Below are 23,196 nucleotides of genomic sequence, written 5' to 3'. Positions count from 1 at the left end.
TATTTCTTTTAGTTCATTTCAGATAACATCAGCTTTTGATTGTTGGACTGAAACACCTTACTTTTTAAACCCATCTGAATGTATGTTGTGGATTTTCCCGTATGTTTTTTGTAATTTTTATAACCTGCTTTTAATACTTAAAACGGTGAATTAAAGGGGCATTCTGATTATTACATGATCATAATAAATATTCCAGCATTAAAAGGAAATCAGTTGGTGAATATGCATATCCCTAACCATGATCTTCTCTATATTGGGAAATACCAAAACATTTAAAGAAATATTAAGATGTGTGTGTTTCTCGTATTGCTTTAGTTTAAAAATATAACCAGACAATAAAATGCAAAAACAACATTATAATAGCTGAGTCCTGTTACCAAATAATTACATATAATGTGTTTGAAGCTTAATGACTAAATCTGATAATAAATACTTTGTGCAAATACGTAAGCAAAGTGTGACAGGAGCGAATATGCTCCACTTGAGGCATCATTTATGTTGTGAAAATAACAATAACTTTAGTTTTGGGTTAGGCAATACATTTATTTGTATAAAGTCATAAAACTGAGAGCCTGTGTTTGAAAGTCTTCTGATATGTTGTTGAGGTAAAGTGAGTGGTTAAGCAAATAAAAAATAAAAAAATCTTTCCTCTATTGAATTGGACGTAAATGCAGCACGAGCAACCGTAGGTGAGTCACACTGAACCAATTTGCTTTTTACAAATGTCTCTATCAATTTTTTTTTTTAGTGTCAAACGGAAGTTTGTTTTGGTTAGCACCATCTCTGAGATTCACTCTGGGTAGGTCCTTTCAGTGTTTAGGTGCTGCCCTCTGTTGATACAAAGGTGGCATTGCAGCTGTATTACAGTTGGAGCAAATGTCAAATACCACTGGAACATCAATTTAAAACTGTGCTATAGAGGCAAAAAGGCAAATACCTTTCGGGGGTGTAAATCAATGCTGTAGGTGGCAAACGGTCCACTATCATTTAAAGGTGATGTAGCAAAAGTTGTGGTCTATTATATGTACATTAATGTGTAAAACTTAGGGCAAGTAACTTGTGATTGCGTTCTTGTCTCTCACACACACACAAATACACATTCAAAGACAAAATTCCATCAGATTCAAAGATAATAAAGAGATACGTTTTTTTCTTTTATGAACGCTTGCAATCACAAAACATCTAAAAAATAGCAGTTAAAATTCTCTATTTTGATTGCCTTTAATAATGGTCCTTTTAAAACATGAAATAATGGAAAATACTTCAATAAGCAGGCACTTGCTGCTAGATTCTTTTGTTTGTGAGGAATACTCAACCTCAGCATCTCAAGTATTGCATCACAAATGGGATTGCTTGGTCCCCCTCAGTGCTGGATAAATGCAAAGAGACAGAACTTCTTAGAAAGTACAACAATGATTACATTGATAACATAAATAACACCACCTGGGTTGACCTTCATTTACTGAAAAGGTGGAGGAGACCTAATTAGGAAACTACAAAAATGTTGTGTAACCAGTGATAAACAATTGAGGAAAAAGCTTAATTTAAAGAGGTGTAGGACAATGTGGAAAAAATTGACTTCTGACATTAAGATCAGAATCTTGAGGTCATCATATGTGGCCTTCATCCTCTTCTGTTAAAAAAAGACACCCAGCACACATCAATGCCTTCCTGAATCACTCTCCACATACTGCTGGTCAGTTTGGTGCATATAAAGCATATGATTTAGTATTAAACAACGTGTAATATACAGTACATGTAAGAAATGTGCAGAGAAGAAGGTTGGTAGGAATTTGCATAAAAAGAGGTTTGAGTATACTTTGGCTGATGTTGTACTTAAGTTAAGCCTAGAGTTTTGTATTAAGGACACAGTTCTTTTCCTCACAAGGAACAGGTACTTGCTCCTTGTCTGCCTCTTTTTTCTCGTCAAACACCCCTAGTAAATCCCAGGACTGAGGAATTAGTTGGTGACGGAAGCCTAGCTCCGCCAGCCAGGACACTGAAATAACACATATCACAGAGGAGAGCATGGCAAGAGTCCTGAAGGGGAAGTACTGTACGATAACTCCGTTCACCTCCCTCCAGCCGGGGTACAGGATGAGAGGAGGGATCCCAAGCAGCGGCTCCCCGCTCAGCCCACGCAGAAGCAGTCCTACTAAATAGCCACAGATAGCACCGTAGCTATTAGCACGGCCGAAGTGCAGCACGCATACGAGCTGCGGGAGGACCACGCAGTAGAGGAGGTCCCCGCTTACCAACCAAAGGCCAAACACGCTGTCATCACCAAAGGCCAGGCCTGTTCCCGCCAGGCCCACCAGTAGCACGCTAATACGGATCACCAGCTGCAGCTCCCACTCTGAGGCCTGCAAGAACAGAGAGGAGAGGGACAATAAAAATGCAATTACTTTGCATTATGCTCAACCAAACACAAACACACACACGCACACACACACATGCGCGCGCGCACACACACCTGCTTCCTCAAAGTTGCCTTGTATATGTTTTGTGTAAACATGGATGCTGAGGACAGCAGCACAGAGTCCATGGAGGACATAACTGCTGCAGCCACAGCACCAATGCCTAACACTGACAGCCAGGTGGGTGTGAGGTAGTGCAGGGCCAGTGGCAGGATCTTCCCTGCCTCCCCTCGTTCAAAAGGAGGGGGTAGACCGTACGCTGTCTGGTTCCAGTCTTAGAGAACAGGAGGGGAAGACATAGAGGTAGAGAAAGAGACAGTCAAGTTTGAGAGGAGAATAATAATGGCAGGGGAAGACGCTTTTAAGATTATGGTGATGGCATCAAAATATAATTAAGCACAGGGGAGAAGGAGGCAAACTATTTGAAAGAAGGCAAATGTCCCAACTTAATTAGTATGATATGCTGATTTTGCACACACACATACAGTACCAGTCAAAAGTTTGGACACACCTGGTATGTTGATGTTGTTGATAAGAAAAAGAGTATAATTCAGACACTAAATGTATTATTTACATTTGTAACAGTTTTGGCCCCAAAAGAAGAAGAAGAATTACTTGAATAAAACTTCTGTTTAGTCAAAGTCCCCACAGGGGAGAATACTGTTGCAACTATTTCCCCCCAAATACCCTTTGTTTTTGAATTTGCATAAATGACCCAAGCTCATTCTTGAAACTCAACGGTACATTTGGTTCTAAATATTTTGGGCCCTCTGCAGTCTACTAAGTGGTGGGATTAAATAGTTTTACACTGTGATTTGTTTGTCCATCTGATATTCATTGATCCAATTCCAATACTCCGACACTTGACACCGAAACAGGAATGTATCCTTTTTTAAGGGTACATTCCAGTACATTTGACCAATGACTGGTGATCCCTTATATTCTTATTCAACTGTTGCTCAGAGGGATCTTGTTCTCTTTCTGTCCTTTCAGTTGTCATTCTGGTCGAACCATTGTACAGCAGTTTGTTCTCCATGTACAAAACACTTTTCATACAAAATAACATCTATTTCAAGAGGAATTTCTACAACCTAAAAGCATGACAAACACATGAAAAATACATGACAAATACAGAGCAGTCCTCTCAGTCATCCTCTAGTGGCGGAGAGCGGAACAAGGCTGTGGTGGATCAAGCTTTTGTGGCGGGTGACTCCAAACCTTTGACCGGTCGTGTACAAGTCATCCCGTGCCATTTACCATGATAGTAGGGACCTAACTGAACTGATGTAAAATGATGAATGCTTGGTGTGTGTGTGTACTGTGCATGCGCAATTGAGTGTTAACATTCATGTATACCTGCAGAGGCAGCCACTGTGCCAATGATAATTGAGGGGATTCCCATAATAAAAACTGTCCCAGCAGCAGCAAAGCAGGTGACCTGAGCCTGAGTGGAGGAGGCTGCAGAGAGGATCCTCTGGTATAGAGATTGATAGGCCAGTGACCCTAAAGCCTAAAACATGCAGGCACAAAAACCACAAGCTTTGTTAGTGAACAGATCGATGGATGGATTAGTGTGGCCTTACATTATATTTCAAAGCCTTAATTCTAAGTATATTTAGCACTATGTGATTCCATAGAATAGCTACAATGGCTCAAGGTATCTTGAACTTGAAACTGAAGTGCTATTTCAATTGACCTTTTATCAAAGAACACATTGTGGCATGTGACAGTAGGAAAAGCACTCACATTGTCATGACGTACTAAGACACTGGAATAGAAGAGAGCCATTTTATATATAGTTGCACGTGGCCTTTTCCTGCTATGAAAATAAAAAATGTCTGGTGTTGCCTTGTACCCTGATTAGAGCTGTAATTTATCAGCTGACACACAAAGACATCAGACGAACAGGCATGGGTCATGACAGATCATATAGTCGAATTATGACAATTTTGTTCAAATAAATAACACAAATAGAAAACATTGATATTTTGACATCAGAATGTTCTTCATCTCCAATGATGAATTACAGGTTTTCAGCGATGTATTGGAAGCCAACAATAAAGATACAGTATACTCCTGGACTGTATAAAATATGGACATATGGCATGTCGTCCCTGTAGGTGTCTAAAGAGCTGCTGTGCAGTTCAAAGTGGTCGGCTCCGGCCATCACCATCTTGTCAGCGACAATACTTCCTAACACTTAAAAAGGGGCCTTCATTTAAGCCGTAAGATAATTTAATTGGGTGATTGATTAAAACAATTCACACCCCTACTGTTGGGAATGAAACCTTTTTGGTACCAGGCCATAAACATGTTTAGTTTTGCTGTAAATTTAGTTATTTTAACACAGGGCTCTGTGGGGATTGACTTGCTTTTGGAGCCATGCCCCAAGTGGCCTTTTGAGGAAACTGCTTTTCTCAGCACCAGATGTTGACGCTTGAGAAAATCCTGTCGTTGCATATGTGCAATCATACATCTATGGATGTGTCACTTCAATCCCCTAACTCCACTGCAATCACACACAGGGAGACAAAATACAATTTGAAATCGAACCAATAACAGAAACTCATCCGCCCATTTTCCTGCATCTTCCAGCTTCAACTCTCCAATCCATGAGTTTCCAAGTGTTTGGTTGAGGTGGACTGTGTGCGAGATGTGAGTAACTGCAGGACTGAGTATCAAAAAAGGAATACAGAGCCACTGAAACAGAAAGAAACAGCTGTTATAGCAAAACTTGTTACAAGTCAGCTTTTGAATCACTTACATTTGTTAACATTCTTTAACTTGAATGCATTCACTCTGAACCCCAAAACCCACCAGTAATTGCCCAAATTACACCATTCATCATAGCCAGAAGCTGTAAAAACAGACATGAATGTTGGATTTTCATCTCTCCGATGGTCCTTGAACACATACTGGCTACTGGACACAGAGAGGAGAGGATCGGAGAGGTTAAAAGAAGAGGTTGTAAAAATGTAAATAGTTTAATATGCATAGCTTCTTCCAGTGTTGGTAAACCCTGTGGGCACTTGGGGAAAATGTTGGATAGATATATATTCCACTGTTTTCCAATTTTTGGGAAATAACTTATCAAAGCAATTCCACTGATTTCTGGTCATTTTATACTGCTCAAAAGACAATGTTGAGTCTCTACTTCTAACCATCCTTACTATTTCCATAGACTTATGGTAAATGTTTGAATGACATTTCTGTCACTCGCTATTTTATTACATTCCTTCTGTATTTCTCAGTTTCTTACCAGGCTGACGAAGACGAAGGAAAGCTGGATGATATCTGTATATGCCACAGAGTAGAGACCACCTAAAAATGTGTAGACGATGGAGACAGCTGCCGAGATAATGATGGAGATGGCAGACGACAGCCCAAGAATTATGCTCATTGTTCCTCCTGCAAGTAATACATAACATTCAATCAGAGATGCGATACAAGCAATGTGATGGATTATGGCAGAATCATATAGCGTTAAGTTTGCTTACCCAGAGCAGCAAGGATGCAGGCAACCCACAAAATATCACTGACCAAAGCAGGAAGCAGCAGTGTTGCAGTGAACATGTTGCCATAGCGATGCTGAAAGGGATCCAACATGGTCACGTAGCGCTTTGACCTCATCTGTTTGGCAAAAAACAATCCTCCTGAAGAAGTAGAGAGGAAACAAACAAACAAACAAAAACTGTTGAAGGGAAATAGAACTTGAAATGCTTTTATGTCATTAAAAATATTCTAATGATTTAAAGTAGAGCAAAAATGATCAATTAGTCAATTAGCCATTTAAAATAAACAATGGAGAAACATCAACAACAAATGATAAATCATTTCAGTAATTTCTTCCGCTAGAACTGCAAAATTCCTTAAAATGGGAATAGTATCTGGTTTTCTCCCTCTTTCTCATTTTAGATGCCACCATGGCCACTGGAAACTCATTTTCTTTTGCTAATTAGGTATCGGCGGAAATGTCTTCAGTTCCTTTTTCCACTAAAATGCTGCATGGTTGTGCACCTCACGGGAAGAAAGTCGTGGGTTTGGATTTGAGTGGAAATGGCTGTGTACAAATCCCCCCTTTGCTCGGGGGGTTGGTCCTTCCCACAGTCAACGAACACGCAGGTTAGATGAAGTAGAACATTTTAAAATTGCCTTTGGTGTGAACACGTACATGTGAATGTCTGCCTGAAGGCCCAGATAGATCAACAATCCTTGGTGGGAGAAATAATGCTGTTGCATAATTTAATTTGCCGGCTAAGGCCATTTGCACCATATGAGTGTCTATAAGGACAATGTGTGGCCTTCCCTGGTTAGAATAACTTAAACTCTGTGGCCATGATTTATGAAGTTATAGTATCTGCTGCTTAATAGTTTTATAGTTTCAAGTACAATCCCTTCCACATGTACCATAGCATGTCCCTCTTTTACATGTCTAACACTGACAATGAAAGGAAATTAATTCCATAAAGAAACCTATGGCGCAATACATACAGTATGTGGATTATTCATTAACCATGTTGGTTGACTTTGTGGTGTATTTTAGTGCAACGTCAGGCAAGAGATCTGCATTTTCTGAAGCAGTGAAATGATTGACAGACTTTGGGTCAACCCTGCATCTAATCCACTGCATACTGAGATCGGTGAAAGGCCACAACAAGACTAACTAAAGATAAGGTGGTGGAGAGTTTGAAAATATGAATGACATGATATGATACTTGAGTGTGTGAGGCTGAACACACAACCACAGGGTGCTACTACTTCAACAAAACAATAAAACAACCTTGTTAAAATGTCAGACAATTTCTTGGAGTGGTTTAATAAGTTATTCCAATATCCATCACCTCTTCATCTGCTGTGTGTTATCATACAGAGGCTTCATTTGTTTCAGCTACTTACCCAAAATAAAATTGATAACATAGGCAGGAGGCCCCAAAGCCCAGATGAGACCTTGAGAAGGGGAATAAACAGCCTCAGCAGTTCCCATGATGTAACCTCCTCCAACCCATGTTGCTAAAAGAACAGCAAAGAAAATAGTCAAGCAAAGACTGTAGCACGGCGAAAAGAGCATAGAGCACAGACAATGAGTACATCAAGTATGACTAAGTAAAAGCTCTACCTGTCATGGTGAAAACCCCGACCAGGACATTGATGTTGCGGCCTCCAACAATGGCAACTTCGCTCTTCGCGCCGGCACATGTCTTCTCCACTTTCTTGGATTTTCGAGATGCCCAGATCCCAATTCCCAGGATGACAATATAAAAAACCACCACGGCCACGAGTCCGGGGACATTCACAGCCATGATTGTCTGGTTACACAACACAACATGTAAAACACAATAAGAACATCGCAAAGTAGTTAGTTTATCAACGGTCAACAATGTGGTGTGTTAGTACTAAAGTCTTTAGCCATCTCCAGGAAGAGACCCTTAAAATAAAGATTCACGCTTTTATACAAACTAAGTCTCAACTTGAACTTGACCTGCATGGGCCCCATCACTCTGTACAATGACTGATCCTGAGACCTCCTATTGTATGCCAAACAACTGTCAGTGACTTGAGGTACATTTTGAACAGAATGTTGTACTACAGCACTGATAGAAGGAATTAAACAAGCTCATCATTTTGCCCAGCGTGACAAGACTTATGCCAGAGTAATGTGACCAATTTTCAAAACACTTGTTCAGTCACTCACCTAATAGGTTGCTACTTGAACCATGGCATTACCTAAATAAGCACATCTGCTCGTATTCCTGACTGAACAAGCCATATCATGGCTGAGAAAAGGGTTCAAAAAAGGATGTGGGTGGCCCAAGAGGAAGTAGTGTACACAGTCTCTGCTGTGATGCAGAGAATGCACCTGCCTTTAACTAATCCAACATGATAACCTCTGCCATTTCTCCAGACACCATACAGTTTCAGAACACAACAGGCATGAATGGTTGATTAAAATCACCCAGCTTCACATAGATAACTCAAAGTGAAACACGACTCCGCCCTTCGTGCAGGCAGGCACAGAGGCAGAAAGAGGAGGATTGCAACGTTGTTTTTTTTCCTCGGAGACCCTGATGCCGTCTTCTTCACCTGAAAATGTTATCCAGTATTTTTCCACCGAAATTCAGTCTTTCTCCAACAGGGTTATTTTCCCAGCAGTGATTTTAAAGTGCTTAACTTTAAGTTCAGGTTCGTAATTTTTAAGTAAATTCACACTACAAGTTTTCTAGAGAGAGCTATGTAATTTATTTTTGTAATTTTTAGCAGTTATTTTAGTTTGAGTTCACACATTATGTTCCTTTAAAGAACTTCTCCAGTTAAGTAAAGCTGTCAGAGAATATAGTTGAGTAGTTAACACAAATAACTGGTTCTTTCACCCACATTGTATTGTTTCGATTGATTAGCAAAGTAGTGTAGTTTGGCAGGAATGTATTCTATGCATTGTAGTTTGTTAATGATTTTTACAGACATTGTTCTTCCTGGTTGTCAAAAGCAGGTCATCTTATCCCTGCCTGCACGTGTCAACGTAGACTGACTGATAACATCAGTCACATAATGTTTTTGTCAGTAGATATTGGTTAAGTCATCAGTCCGTCAAACTCCTGAAAGTTGCGGATGGCACCACCCTCATTGGACACATCTGGTGACCCGGTGCGGACTAAACAATTTAGAGCTCAATGCTCTGAAGACAGTGTAGATGGTTGTGGGAGGCTGCGGTCCATCAGGACCAAGACCTCACGCCACGAGAACAGTTTCTTCTGCTCTGCAGTCGGGCTCATCAACAAAGCCCGGGACCCCCACTGACTCTGACACTTACATCCCCAGGACAGTCTCTTACAGTTACATACTCTTGCATCTCTTCTCCATTAATACATGACACTTTAATAATATACTTGTTTTTGACATACTATTATTTGTTTGCCATATTTTATCATAAATGTTCATATTTTCTATTTTTAAATGATGTCTTACTGTGTTTATTGTTATGCACCCTTCACCGAGCCACATTCCTTAATCATGTATTAGTTTAAGATAATAGATCAAACAAGATACTCCTTTATTAGTCCCAACAGTTACTTATCACAAAGTCACTTGGTGAGTTGTATTTAAAAAAATGTTTAACAGAAGCTAAATCATGTTAATCTGAATATTGTAAAACTGCTCATACTATAAAAACACAATATTAAACATTAATATTATTTAACTAAGTAAATAGCAATACCACAATATAACCAATACAAGTAAAAGTCTACATCTTTATGCAGGCGGACTTGTGTTTTTCCGGGTATTCAAATGTTGGATAATGTATGGCAGCAGAGGAGGATGGTTTCATCTCCAGCAAAACATTATAGTTTATAAGCTAATCGTGTGTTTTGTAAGTAACAGTTGCAATGCAACTATAACTGCGACATGTACATTAGTACAGTTAAAAGTGAATATCTCTGTGAAATGTAACGTTGTATCAGTGCAGTTCCCCCTCAATACGCAGGGACCGTGTAGGTATAACGTCAAATACCTCGTTACTCAGGAACATGACAACGTTATGATACCTCATTTAGACCACCCATTACGTTAAATACATCAACCTAAAACAATCACAAAACTCGAGAAAGCATTCACTGATAATATATATATATATATATATATATATATATATATATATATATATATATATATATATATATCATCCGCATTTATAAGAACTACCATGTATGTCTTTGTTTTATATAATGTGTAACATTAACGTCGATAAGTCGTGTCTATCTCATAAATAACGCCATTGCATTTCATTACCGATTAAAGGACCATGGAGATGCAGAGATGATGATTATTCCTCATCATCATACACATAGAGATGCGTTAACAAGAATACATTATTAGTGTTATCAGATATGAACAGGTTCAAATAGATGCGTGTATTCTCAGTCATGCTGAAATCGGAACCGCGGACTATATCCCGGTAACGTTAGTGCACGTTTACCGTGGGTTAGCTAGTCCACTGTTTTAACTATTTCACGTGAACCGCAGTGAGAATAAAACACGCAGACCAAATGAGTTGAATTAATCTAATGATTTAATTAATTGATGTGCGTCTTTTTAAGCTGCAGACACAGCATAATGAAGCATGCATGGTAACCGGCCTCAGCCCCCATGTGCTGCCTGTAACGAAACGTTACCTGCGCGTGGAGCCGGCGTCCTGTCCTCAGCGCATCTGCTGCTCAGCCCGAGGGTCGCTATTGTTCAAGCCTCGGCTGTCTCCATCTGAAACGGGGGAGGCGTTCAGCGCGGCCCAAACGTTACACAACGTGTGCCATTTGATGTGGCGGCGTGTCGGCTGTGCTGTTGGCGTCTCCTTCACATCGTGTCGGGCTGGTTCCCCCGGATCGAAAGCGTAATCGTGACACACATGATTTCAAACGCTGTCGTGAAGCGTTGCGCTCAAACGAAACAGCTGGTTCGCAATCGTTGCAAATCCGCGTTGTCAGAACGTTTTTTTTTACTTGAACGCAGCCCGGTTGATAGGCCGTAATAAATGACAGCGTTATCTATTGTTGAGATAGCTCCTAGACTAGTTTTATAATTCATCACCACGTGGAATTACGGTATCATTAAGCCCCACACCTTTGAAAAAACGGGTCAGTGTTTACGGGATGCAGACACGTGATGCCAGAAAGGTGACACTATCTGTACAGCACTGGCTATATTGTGCAGCTGTATGGAGTCAATATTGAGGTCAAGTGCAAAGGGACCATAAGCAGGAAGAATCAAACATGTTTTGCGGGGATGTACAGTGTGTTTCTTTCCTACTTAGAACATTACTATATTTAAGTATATTTGTATATACTTTTTAACACACACAAAAAGTTGAAAGGCTGCATCAAGTCAGCTAAAGAGTCCTGTTAACGTTATTATTTGTTGTAAGTCATTGCACCTTTCATCATGGCAGAACCTGTACTTTATCCCTGCAGCTGCAGCTCAAGTCCTCACTAAGACCAGGGCAGTGGATCACATCACTCCTGTTCTGAGATCTTTGCACTGGCTTCCTGTCCAACAAATAATTGACTTTAAAATCCTGCTGTTGGTTCATAAAGCACTGAATGGTTTGGGCCGAAATACATTTGTGATCTTCTGCTACCTTAGGAACCTTCCCGACCCCTCAGGTCAGATCTGGGGCGGGTCTACTTTCTGAGTCAGAACTAAACATGGAGAAGCAGCGTTCAGCTTTTCTGCTCCACATATCTGGAACAAGGTCCCTGCAAGTCTGCTGAGACCCTCAGTTCCTTTAAATCCAGATTAAAGACTTTTCAGTTTGTTGTTGCCTTTAATTGACCAGATTCAAGGATATTAATACATTTCTGTATCTCACTACTGCATTTTATTTCATTCAATGTGTAGCTTTTTGACTGTATTTAATCTTTGAATGAATGTTCTTAATTGTTTTTCAATCTTGTTTTCTTCTTCATTATGTTTTGATGTTTTTAATGCTTTTATGTGAAGCACTTTGAATCACCTTGTTGTTGAAATGTGCTACACAAATACATTTGCCTTGCCTTACATCTAATCAAAATCTCCAATAAAATCTATTTCAGTGAAAATTACAAATACATGTGAAATTGACCCAAATCATCCAATATCACAATCCATTTCTTATGCTATTTTCTTATGCCATTTCTTATGCTACCGCCAAACTAAAACAATAGAGAGGTTGTTTGAGGAAACATATCAAATGTTTCTTTCCACAAAGCCTCCTGTCGGCTGGGCCGGCTAATGTGTATCAAATGACCTTAACGTGCTGGCTGGAGTTCATCCTGGAATCTCTTTGTACAAGAAGAAAAATCAGTGACCCAAACATAACAAAAACAACCTTTATTTTACCTTTAGGTGTTATTAATGATGTGGTATCTATCGGTCGTATTTGTACTTGTTACTGCAAGTTACTGTGAATTGTGTTACGGTGGATTTAGATATCAGGGTTTGCCTGTGTGAGCTCCTTGTTGTCGGCCGCTGACTGTGGGTGGGTGAGATTTACGAGCTCTTTCCCTGCAGAGTCAGAGGTGCACAGTATCCAGTGGTTGTTGTCCTGCTCGGCTTTGTGCGAGTCCAGGAAGGTGTGAGCCGTCAGCTCATACTCTTTGTCATATGTGGTCCTGCAGAGACACAACTGTTACATGCAGAACAGGCATTGTGACATGACTTTTAAATGCCATATTGGAGGTCCTCATCTTTTAAGTAGCTGTGAAAAGCTGACTGCAACTTGACTGAAGTGAATCTACATGGTGTGTTTCCGTTACATTTTGACAGGACTGATTGTTTTTGTTAAGCTATATCAAATATTTAGTTTGGATTAGGAAAGCAGATTCGTCTCAAGCTACAACTGACTGGGTCAGAGTTGGTTTTTTTATGTCACTGTAAAAACAAAAGGCCTATCCAGCTGTTTGCTTATACCTACATATAGCTGACTTACATTAACATTGCAGTTGTCTTGCTCTGGTATCTCCTTTTTGGATGTCACATATTATTTAGATATTATTTCTGCCAATTCTTCAGTAGACCTCCAAATTGACATCAAACATTAAATTGAAAGCTTTACTATCACATTTAACACGATAATATATAGTTGTGGGTTACTTTTAGAATGAAAATGTGAAAAAATACCAAAGAACATGATTTCCCAGAACAGCAAGAGCCTGGTTTGTCTTGCAGTGTATGATCAGCACGCTCACATTCACCTGTAAAAACGATCACGAAAGGAAAGTTACAGTTCAGCTACAGATTTAACAGAATACAAAATGACGATGTTGCAACAGGTGTAATAGTTAACCATGAAGACCCATTAAATACTTACTGGGACAGGCTGACCTTCATATTCAAGCCTCTCCTGGGGGTCAAAGTGGATTATCTTCCACCATGACATAAAGGAACTGCTGTCATCCAAGTTTACTTCTTGTAGCCGGGACTTCTTGGCATACTTTAAATTAAGTCACAATAATATGAGACTGACAATAGAAGAAAATCCAGTGAAAAGGACAAACAAAACTGCTGCATTTTGCGTTTCATGCAAGATGTAAGATTTTCGCAGCTCAGCTTTCTTAAACTTCTCATAACAGATGGTGGTTGTTCAGTGTAATGTATTCTACTCGATGGTCTTCAATACATAATTCTCGTTAAAAATTGATCTACCTTTTGAAAACTTTGCAGGTCACTTGCCAGGTAAAGCTGTGGAGGGAAGGAAGAGAAATGTGTGAACACAAAGTTAGTTAATTATTGTTTATTTTTCTAGACAGACAGACAGACATAGAAGTATTGATGGGCATAATTTGTTATTACATTTGTTGTCCAAAATCACTATGTAACATAACCATGCCACCTTATTGTGAAACTGAATTTAAATGACTACTCTACAGAAACAAAAAAGAGAACACATAATACAATAAACTAAATTATTAAAACATAGCCTCCAAGTCCAACAGAGATAACTTTGATCCGTAATAACAGGTTTCATGGGTTATTTTCTTAAACTTTAAAAAGCTCCCCTCAGGGCTACAGAGGATGTTACACAACTGTTTTCACTGGCTACATGTGTCAAATCACCGGGGTGCCTCTTTCATATAGCTGCCAGCCTTTGTGTAAAATACTTAATTATGTGTGTGCGTATGTGTGTGTGTGTGTGTGTGTGTGTGTGTGAGTCTTAGTTCACTTACACCACCGGCAAAGCCACTTGTTGTTTTCAGAGCAAAACTTTGCTCATAATGCAGAGTCGACCCTTCAGGACTGCCGTCAACACTGTCATCACACAAGCAGCATTACAGACATTTACATCTAGGAGTGTTATTGCCATGAGTGTTGAGGCGTTTGTTGATGCAGTTTTAAGTGTGTTGGTGCGTGTACCTGGCAATGATGAAGGCGGTGCGCACGCAAGCCTGAATACCTCTTCCTGCACTGACTGCACATGGGGCTTGAATGCCAGGCGAAGGAATCCTCCTCAAACCGTTGATGTCAGCGTTGATGCTCACTGCACTGCACTCCCTCTGTACTCCTCCCATGTTCACCAGCATCACAACATCCCCAAAGTGCAATCTTCCATCATTTGTCATCGTGAGATTCACCTATACACACATGAACAAACACCATTATTATTATCATCATCATTGCCATGCCCATCATCGTTGTGATATTATTGTTGCTATTTATGGTGTTATTAATTAGCTTAAATTATTTTTACCGGTCTCAAAATGTTCTCTCTCAGGAAGTCTACTTTCTGGCCAACAAGCTCTCCCCTCTTTTTTTTCTCCAGATAGTCTTTCTTTGCATCCTGGAAAAACATCAACACATACAATTACAGACGGTATATCAAGTGTCCCACCCAGAATAATAACACACTGGACCCCCGCTACACTTCATTAAAGGACTCCTAATCACTGTCTGGTTCATCTTCTACGAACTAAAATATGCTCAGCCTCTGGAAAATACTGTGAAGAGAAGGACCAACAAGGCAAAGCTGGAGTTACAGGCCTGCTCTGACTGCACTGATTGCAGTGTTCTTGAGGCTGCAGCTACATACTTGGATGACTTAACTGACACTGCAACATCTTACAATGTGTTTTGTGAGGAAATGTGCCGATTCAAACGTCAGGCCATGGAGGAGGCGAGGCCTACGGTAGTGGAGACAGATGACTGTACAGCCAGGCCAGAAACACACTGACAAAGGAGATCAGTGTAGCAAAGAGGAGCTACTCCAAAAAGTAAAAAAAGAAAGAAAAAAAAGACCCTTCATCAGTATGGAAAAGCCTGAAAGGACATCACTAACTACAAAAGACCACCCCTCCACACTCTAGAGTCCCATCAACTGGCCAATGTGCTGAATGTGTTATACTGCAGCTCTTCACCTGCTCTGACTCATTATACAACTACCTGGACCTTCTCACCCCTCTCCACTGCACCTGCATTCAGGATATTTGAAGAGGATGTGTGTCAGCTCTTTCCCAGACAGAAGATAAGAACAAGGCCCAGACGGCTTGTCTCTCTCCTGTCGAAAAGTCTCTGCTGACCAGCAGGCCCCCATCTTACACAGATCTACAAGAGATCACTGGAGCTATGTGAAGTCCCCTCCTGCTTCAAACGCTCCACTATCTTCCAGGTCCCTAAGAAAACCTCCATCACAGCATTAAAGGACTAGAGGCCCAGACATCCTCTGAGAGACCGGTGTCTGAAGGACATCACAGGACCCCTGCTGGACCCCCTGCAGTTTTGCCTACCAGGCACACAGGTCAGCGGTTGATGCAGTTAACATGGGACCAAACTACGTCAAGCAGCACATTGCCTATACATAATTATCCTGTTTGTGGACTTACTGGCATTCAACACTATCTTCCCAAAGGTCCTCCGCTCCAAACTCACCCAGCTCACTGTCCCATCCTTCACCTATCATTGGATCACAAACTTGAGACTGAAAACAAATCACATCCAGCACCTGAAACATCAACACTGTGCTCGCCCCACTGCTCTAGTCCTCTAATCTACACCAACGACCAACTGCTGTGAAAGGCTGAACGTGTTTGGGACAAAGCACCTACCTCCCAGGAAGTGGACTTCCAACATAAACACTACCAGAAAAAAAGGCCCAGCGAGAATGCACTTCATGCGCCATCTAAGGAAGTTAACATGCATCCACAGGTTGATGTACGTTAAACATTGTGTAGTTTGGATCAGCCACTAAACAGGAGAAGAACAAACTGTAACGGACAGTGACTGTCACTGTCAATATCCATACTACACACAGTCTATGCAGTATAAAGCCACCTATGCACTGTACCTAATCGTACAATATATATATATATATATGTATATGTATATACATACATATATATTGTACAATTAGGTATATATATATATATATATATATATATATATATATATATATATATATATATATGTATATATATATATATATATATATATATATATATATATATATATATATATATATATATATATATACATATATAAAGAGTAAACAATTTATTTCTGTTCTGTATTGTTTATAGTTTACAGAACACTTGGACTGCAGATGTTATATTTCTTTTACTGTTGGTCGTTGGTTCTTTTTTTACATATATTTACATAGTACTTATATTTATACCTATCCTTTCACTAGATGTGTAGTGAAATAATAGGTATAAATACAGTACATATATCTCCTGTCTGTTGAATACCTTCATCTAACCCACTTTTCTGTCCTTGTCCCTGGTTGTTAAGATACAATAAGATATGTATAAGATAATCCTTTAGTAGTCCCAAAGTGGGGACATTTGCAGGATTACAGCAGGATAGGTAAAGTATTATCTCTATTTCTGTGTGCAGTGAGAAAGATATGCAAATTCTCTTGAATGTCAAATTCCTTGAATGTGCACGCAGACTCGGACAATAAAACTGATTTTGATATTTGTCTCAATGAAGAGAACAAGCCAATACAGCATATTTATGATACTGTCAGGCAGTTATGAATAATAATATAAAAAGGGGGTAACTGAGTCGTTAAAGGGATATTACCAATATCATTGGGTCATCAGTAGGTCAAGTTTCAGGCATCTTTCTTGTGCTAAGCTCCTTATATTGGCAGTATGATAAATTCAGTGTTATTCAATCTTGTTCTTTACTGAATGGCCCCAAGGTCATTTCTCTTTCCCTGTGTATCTATTGTGTCTGTGTAAATAGAAATGTGCAATACAACAACACAAACCAGACTCAATTAATATTTACATTCCTTTTACTCCTCACAATGTAGATATTTTCTGTTATTTATTATCAAGCCTTTTTTTTAATATCCCCCCAATACTATTTTTTTTGTAGGGTGTCACTGTATAACACACACACACACACACACACACACACACACACACACACACACACACACACACACACACACACACACACACACACACACACACACACACATTACGATACACCTGGCGGTTTCAAACAACGGCTACGAAGGTAAAAAACTAGCGTTAATTAAACAACACACCTGGCTCCGTGATGAGATGGTGTGTAACGAAACGTCGGCTTTGCCACCTAAAAGTTGAGAGCTTTACTTTGAACAAACCTCTTCTAAGTGCAGGTCCTCGTTCCAGTTTCCGATCCTCACGTTGGTGCGATATGTTCTCATATGAGCCATTCTGGCAATAATGCAGACAACTATCTGTATGCTAATAATATAACACGATAACCTACTTTTGGTGTTTGGCGCAATGCATTTCGCATTCGCGTGCTGTGTATTGTGGTTTCGATGGTAACTGATGACAAAGTCGTCTTCGCTCAGTTCTCGTTTATTGTCGCGAGAGGGCGTGCTGGTACAGCAATTGATATCCAGAGCGAAATCTCTTGATATTTCTGCTCATTCTGCATCCCATGCGAGCAGGACAAGCTCATGAGAAAGTACTGAAATATAAAGTTGTAAAACATAAATACACAAACAGTAACTCTCAGTTCCAAAAACATTTCCTGTTGTGCTTTGGTTTTGCCTTGATGTGCCAAACAAGCACATTCCCACACGTGGGATAAACGTGTCATTGTTGTGGCAATTTATCGTGTTGTTCTTGTGATATAACTTGTATCGCTTAACCCTAAGCATATGCAGACAAGGCCATCTGAACTCACCAAACCCAACTAATAAATGTTATCTTATCATCTTGGATTTCATATCCGACTTGTTATAGTGTCATCCTGATCTCACCCTCTTTCATGGATACAGAAGCAAATACCAAGGCTGGGACCTTGGAAAAAGAATCCCACGCGGTGATACATTATTTTGTGATGGAACAGACACTTAGAAGTGGTAAACTTGTAATCTTGCACATAAGGATGCTGGACAGATGTGTCCTAGTGAACTTGTAGTACGTGAAGACAATTTAGTGTATTATTTCAAGTTGAACGAAGTCTTGATTGGACCAGATTGTTTTGAAGTTACCATAAACAACTAACCAGAGAAGATGGATACAAGTCAAAGTAATTTAGAGTCTGTACTTAACAGTAACCTGTGGCTCTTACAGAAGCCTGTAAACTCGCTGCCGACAAAACAGTTAAAATGTACACAGACTCTCGCTGGCGGCCTGTGGAAACACAGAAGCTTTCTGACATCATTTGGAAATGTCAGCACCTCTCAACACCGTCTCGTGGCCGACTTGCTAGAAGCCATACTGTTCCCTAAAACTGTCTGTTATGAAATGTGATGCTCACACTGACCCTTCTGATCCCATTTCAGCAGGGAATGCTGCAGCTGTTCCAGGTGACTGTTTTCCTACTCACAACACATATGCTATAGGTGTGCCTACAGAAATATCCCTCATTTATGATTTTAAAGCATTGCAGACACCCCTGCAAAGTGAAAGTGTTCAGTGTCATCTGATGCAGTTTACAAAATTATGGATGGATGGGCCCAGACAATTGCCACGTGCTCTCTTCCATTGTTTCACTAAATTAGCTCACTTTGCCATAACTTGGCAAAAAGGGGATTGCGTCATTTTATTGAAAAGGTAAATCCACATTTTGGACAATTTTTTTTTACTATTTTGATAATAGTAGAGTACATACTTTGAAAAGTACATACTTTGATAACAGTCCCATGCATTCTTTATGTATCATCAAAGCAAATAAGAAAACCACTCAAATACAATTAGTATAAATATTTTAGAACATTTTACACCTGTTTATACTATTTCAAATTCTCATGAAAATAGGAAATGTATATAATTGTATAAACATTACTGTTTAATAAATACTTAAATACATTTGAGAGTTTCATCATCACGTTTATTTCTCACAAGGAGGTTAAAACCACAGTCATTATTGTCATTATCATCATACTTATCCTCAACAACATACAAAAATGCAAAAAAAAACAAACTTATAAAAGGAGTCTTCCTCTATTTCATAATAAGTACAACTTGTTAAAAGTTCAGAATTCAGTGAATTCCAAAACCATGCAGCAAATCAGTTTATGTATAATCATTCACAGTTCCTTTGGAAATGATATATACTGCTGAATTAAATACTTCAAACAGATGCAACCGAGACTGAATGAGTCGAGGACCCATCAGTCCTGCTGTCCGTTTTCCCCTTTTCCCTGTTTCTGTCTGTCTGTACGTGTCAGTGGCCATTGGCCCTGCCTGTGGCTCCAGAGCCATTTGTGTTTTTTTTCCTTCGGTGAGTCACTGTCAACCTCCTCTTCATCACTCCTGTCGTCGCCTTCCAGCTAGAGGATGAAGATGAGCCAGAGATAACAGGTTGAAAAGACTTATAAATTCATTAATTTGCTTCACATAAATGAATATAAACATAGAGACACATGTAAACACACCTTGCTGAAGATACATTTGTAAGCCATTCGTGATATGAGAACAGCCCAGTAGAGGTGAAGTATCTGAAGAACCAATAACATCACATTGAAGAAATAGTAGCCAAAGAAGGGAGTAAATTCATCCAGTGGGTACACCCATGTACAGTATCAGCCTGTAGAAGATATGCAAACAGTATTTTAACACATTATTCCTAGATTGTCATCATGCATCATCCGTTCATTTCCCACACTTACCAGAAAGGGAAAATGACAAGTCTTGTCAGCATGAAGAGAACTGTAAACACCACAAACCTAGCATTAGCAGTCTGGTGCCACTTGGCATAGTTGAATACCTTTGCACCCTGTGAGATAAAAATAGAGAAAACAATCATGTTCACTTTTTTGCTTCTTCAAAGGAATAGTTTATAGTCTGTCATAAAGTTGCTGCAGGCATGTTTGCTAGTGAGTTTTAGTTGAATCACGTGATTGTTCCCATATAAGAGGGATATTTATTTTCCTATGCTAATAAGGAGGTTGACATAATATAATAAATACATGTGTTCAATTTTGGCAAAAACTGCAGTACGTTAATTAAAGTCATGTAGTATTGCTTTTCCAGCATTAATAGTGACGACATCTTGAAATGTAGGCAGCATGTTTCTGAATCTGATAGGGAGCTGCTAATATGAAAAAAAGAACATGTCAAGAAAGGTATGGTGGGGCACAGTTACCGCTTTAAGATTACTGCTATTCAAAGTCTAACCAATGTTCATGCAGCATGGTGGGTCATCACACCTGAGTTCTGTAGGTTTTATCTACAATATCTTGAGTGCACGTTTTAGGCACTGCATCAAACTACCGACACAGCTACTAAAACACATTTATTCCCTTTGAAGCTAATTATTATGCTTTTCTTTGAAGATGTACAAATTCTGCTATGCAATGTTGTTGTGGTTGCTGCAGAACTATGGCCATTCAAAATCACAGTTATCTTCTGCAGCCTATGACAATAGATATCACTCAGATAAGCTTGCACATGAACGGATGTAAAAAAAAAACAGCACTGACCTCTAGCAGTATGTCAGCAGAGTCATGAACTGCCATCACAAGGGTTTCAATAATACGAATGTAGTTTGAAATCCAAGTGAAACTTAGAAGAGTGAGTGTGGCTATGTGATGAATCATCTGCTCTTTAAAGTTTATAGTCTTACATAAATACAGCAGTGTGCATATGACACAACAACTTTCAGAATGTAATGCATCCTTATGCAATTAAAGGGAAATACATGGTTTGGTTTGTGTGCAGTACTTCAATTTTGATGTTATCAGCATACTCACCTTCCGTTTCACATCAAATGTGAGGCTGAGGAGCAGAGAAAGTCCATTTCCAAGAGGTAATACAAGTACTGAGATGGCAGCATGGACTGCATGGACACATAGCACACACACTTATATTTTGCATAATGTAGTATACAAGTCACCCTGATAGCAATGGCAACAACACTTACCTGTTTAGGGAAGCCTGCCCAAACCTCTTTCAGATTATAAAGCCAAGGTTTCTTCAGCCAACAAAAACAGAGAGGGAAATACATGTGAGGGGGTGGGGATAGCCTTGAAACGGTAAATGTTAGCCAACGAGCTAACATTCTCATATATGTTTGTCAACTGCCAGCGTGAGAAAATAACCAGCACAAAGAGATATGAGATAAGGAGACAAGGAGGTTCCCAGACTGCACATTACAGTGAAATCAGAGTGATACACCCAACAAGAGACAGACAAACTAAATAAAGAAAGAGGGAACTGTGCCAAAGCAGAAAAGAAACAATGTGTGCAATGGAAAAAATGTACTGACACCAGAGACAAATCCTGTAATATAATAGTGGTAAAACATACAAATGAGCCAAAGCTACTTACATCATAGAAAGCTAGGAGTCCGCAGACAAATGCAAAAAAATAAAAAATACACATCTTCAACTGTTGACAGACAAGGACAATCATTTTACATATTTACACATAGACACTTCATAAGTCAGTGCACAGTCAAACCCAAACCTGGCCTCGCAGAACCTCTTGTGAAGCCCCAGGTGCTCCTGGTTCCTCCTTCTCTTGAACCAGACTTGAACTCTCCTTTCCGACCAGCTGGTCTTCTTACACAGAGACCTCACATCAACCTGAGACACAAGGGAAACAATCCAGTTGTTACCCTCTTTCCACCCTTCCAAACTTTACTTTGGTAATGTTTGTTTCCTCACCAAGAGAACAATTGAATTATTGTTAATACCACACAAAATCATGTCAGCAAAATTGTATATACTGTATGTGTGACTGTTGATTAGCATTACTATATGTGAACAACAAAGCACCTCTGTTTTTCAGTGAAATGCCCCTTTTAAAATACCTGCAATGGAGCTTGTGTATGGCTGCAGAGGTAGTTTTTTTCATTGCCAACGTATAAGACTGGATTAAATATAGCATATAACAATGTCAGCCGGCCAAAATAGTGTGCATTCTTGTTAACTGCATAGCAGCCAAATCAGTAAAAAAAAAATGGACACAGGCTGGTGCTGAAACAGCTACTGTAGGGATCTGGTCTATGTGGATTCACAACCCAAAATGCATCACTTTCTTCATCTTGAATCTACAGCGCCAATTTTCAGCGGTGGTCACTTCCGCTCTCTTACAGTACACTTACTCTGAGTACATGCAGTCACAAAGGACGTGAGTAATTTGGAGATGAAGACAATATATATCAAAGGGCAAGGAAGATAAAGAAGGGTGAGGAGCAATTCAAAGGGGGGAAGATTAGAAGATAAGTAAAGTCCTTTCTCTGGACTCTGCCCATAACAGAGTGTAGATAAAAACATGTTATTCGCAGTTAGAAAACTACCTTCAAAATGAGAAATTAAGGTTATAAATAATTCAATATAATTCATGTATTACTCATATTAGTGTGTCCTTGAAAGTTAATGTTAGTTAATAAGTCAGCATCAGAAAAGGAGCACATACCTGCAGGGAATTTTGTCTTGAGTACCAACCAAAGAGAGGGAAGCTGAGGAAGATGGTGAACACACAGAGAGTGCGTGTGACAAGTCCATTAAAGTAAAATATAGTCTGAAACCTAAAACTAAACTGAAAATCTCCAGTTTACTTACAAAGGGATTGAATATTCAGTCCTTTGTAGCATGTTTACAGAATACAGCCATTAATTAATGTATGCACATGCCCATGTACACACACTGAAAACACACACTCACCTAAAGTTTGCCCATAGTTTGCCCACTGCCTACAGTCTGTTACTTATAGTTCATGTACTGCACTTCATGTAATCCACATCAGATAACAGCCCTGTATAGATCATATATGTTCACTCTCAAACGTCAACATATCAATAAAAAAAAGTAACAGTATTTACATTGAACTATTTTCCCTGCTCCGGTTCTATGGGGAAATAT

General features: G+C 39.5%; 2 protein-coding genes and 1 pseudogene across 3 annotated transcripts; all 3 read right to left on the bottom strand.

Moving 5' to 3' along the window:
• Positions 1–1,847: 1,847 nt before the first annotated feature.
• On the bottom strand, positions 1,848–7,717 carry LOC306741553 (high affinity choline transporter 1-like; the record flags this gene model as incomplete). Its single annotated transcript, XM_079223859.1, has 8 exons — positions 1,848–2,363; positions 2,474–2,691; positions 3,774–3,927; positions 4,971–5,117; positions 5,677–5,825; positions 5,915–6,070; positions 7,314–7,427; positions 7,534–7,717. The coding sequence occupies 8 exons, from the start codon at positions 7,715–7,717 to the stop codon at positions 1,848–1,850; spliced, it is 1,638 nt and encodes a 545-aa protein (XP_079079985.1).
• Positions 7,718–12,369: 4,652 nt separating this feature from the next.
• cfap161 (cilia and flagella associated protein 161) lies at positions 12,370–17,583 on the bottom strand (the record flags this gene model as incomplete). Its single annotated transcript, XM_079223319.1, has 8 exons — positions 12,370–12,556; positions 13,065–13,138; positions 13,255–13,377; positions 13,590–13,625; positions 14,111–14,192; positions 14,298–14,515; positions 14,632–14,721; positions 17,512–17,583. 8 exons carry the CDS (start codon positions 17,581–17,583, stop codon positions 12,370–12,372), a joined length of 882 nt encoding a protein of 293 aa, XP_079079445.1.
• Positions 17,584–19,553: 1,970 nt separating this feature from the next.
• Positions 19,554–22,375, bottom strand: LOC306741066 (ceramide synthase 2-like; annotated as a pseudogene). Its single transcript has 9 exons — positions 22,367–22,375; positions 21,799–21,915; positions 21,659–21,718; positions 21,252–21,302; positions 21,082–21,167; positions 20,812–20,943; positions 19,999–20,105; positions 19,765–19,916; positions 19,554–19,659 (listed from the first exon to the last, which is right to left on the bottom strand). The product of its transcript is annotated as a ceramide synthase 2-like (transcript).
• Between the last annotated feature and the right edge of the window lie 821 nt (positions 22,376–23,196).

The sequence above is a fragment of the Taurulus bubalis genome, assembly GCF_910589615.1.
Source record: "Taurulus bubalis genome assembly, chromosome: 9".
Classification (NCBI taxonomy): domain Eukaryota; kingdom Metazoa; phylum Chordata; class Actinopteri; order Perciformes; family Cottidae; genus Taurulus; species Taurulus bubalis.
The sequence above is the reverse complement of the archived record's forward strand: the minus strand, read 5'-3'. Positions and strand labels throughout refer to the sequence as shown.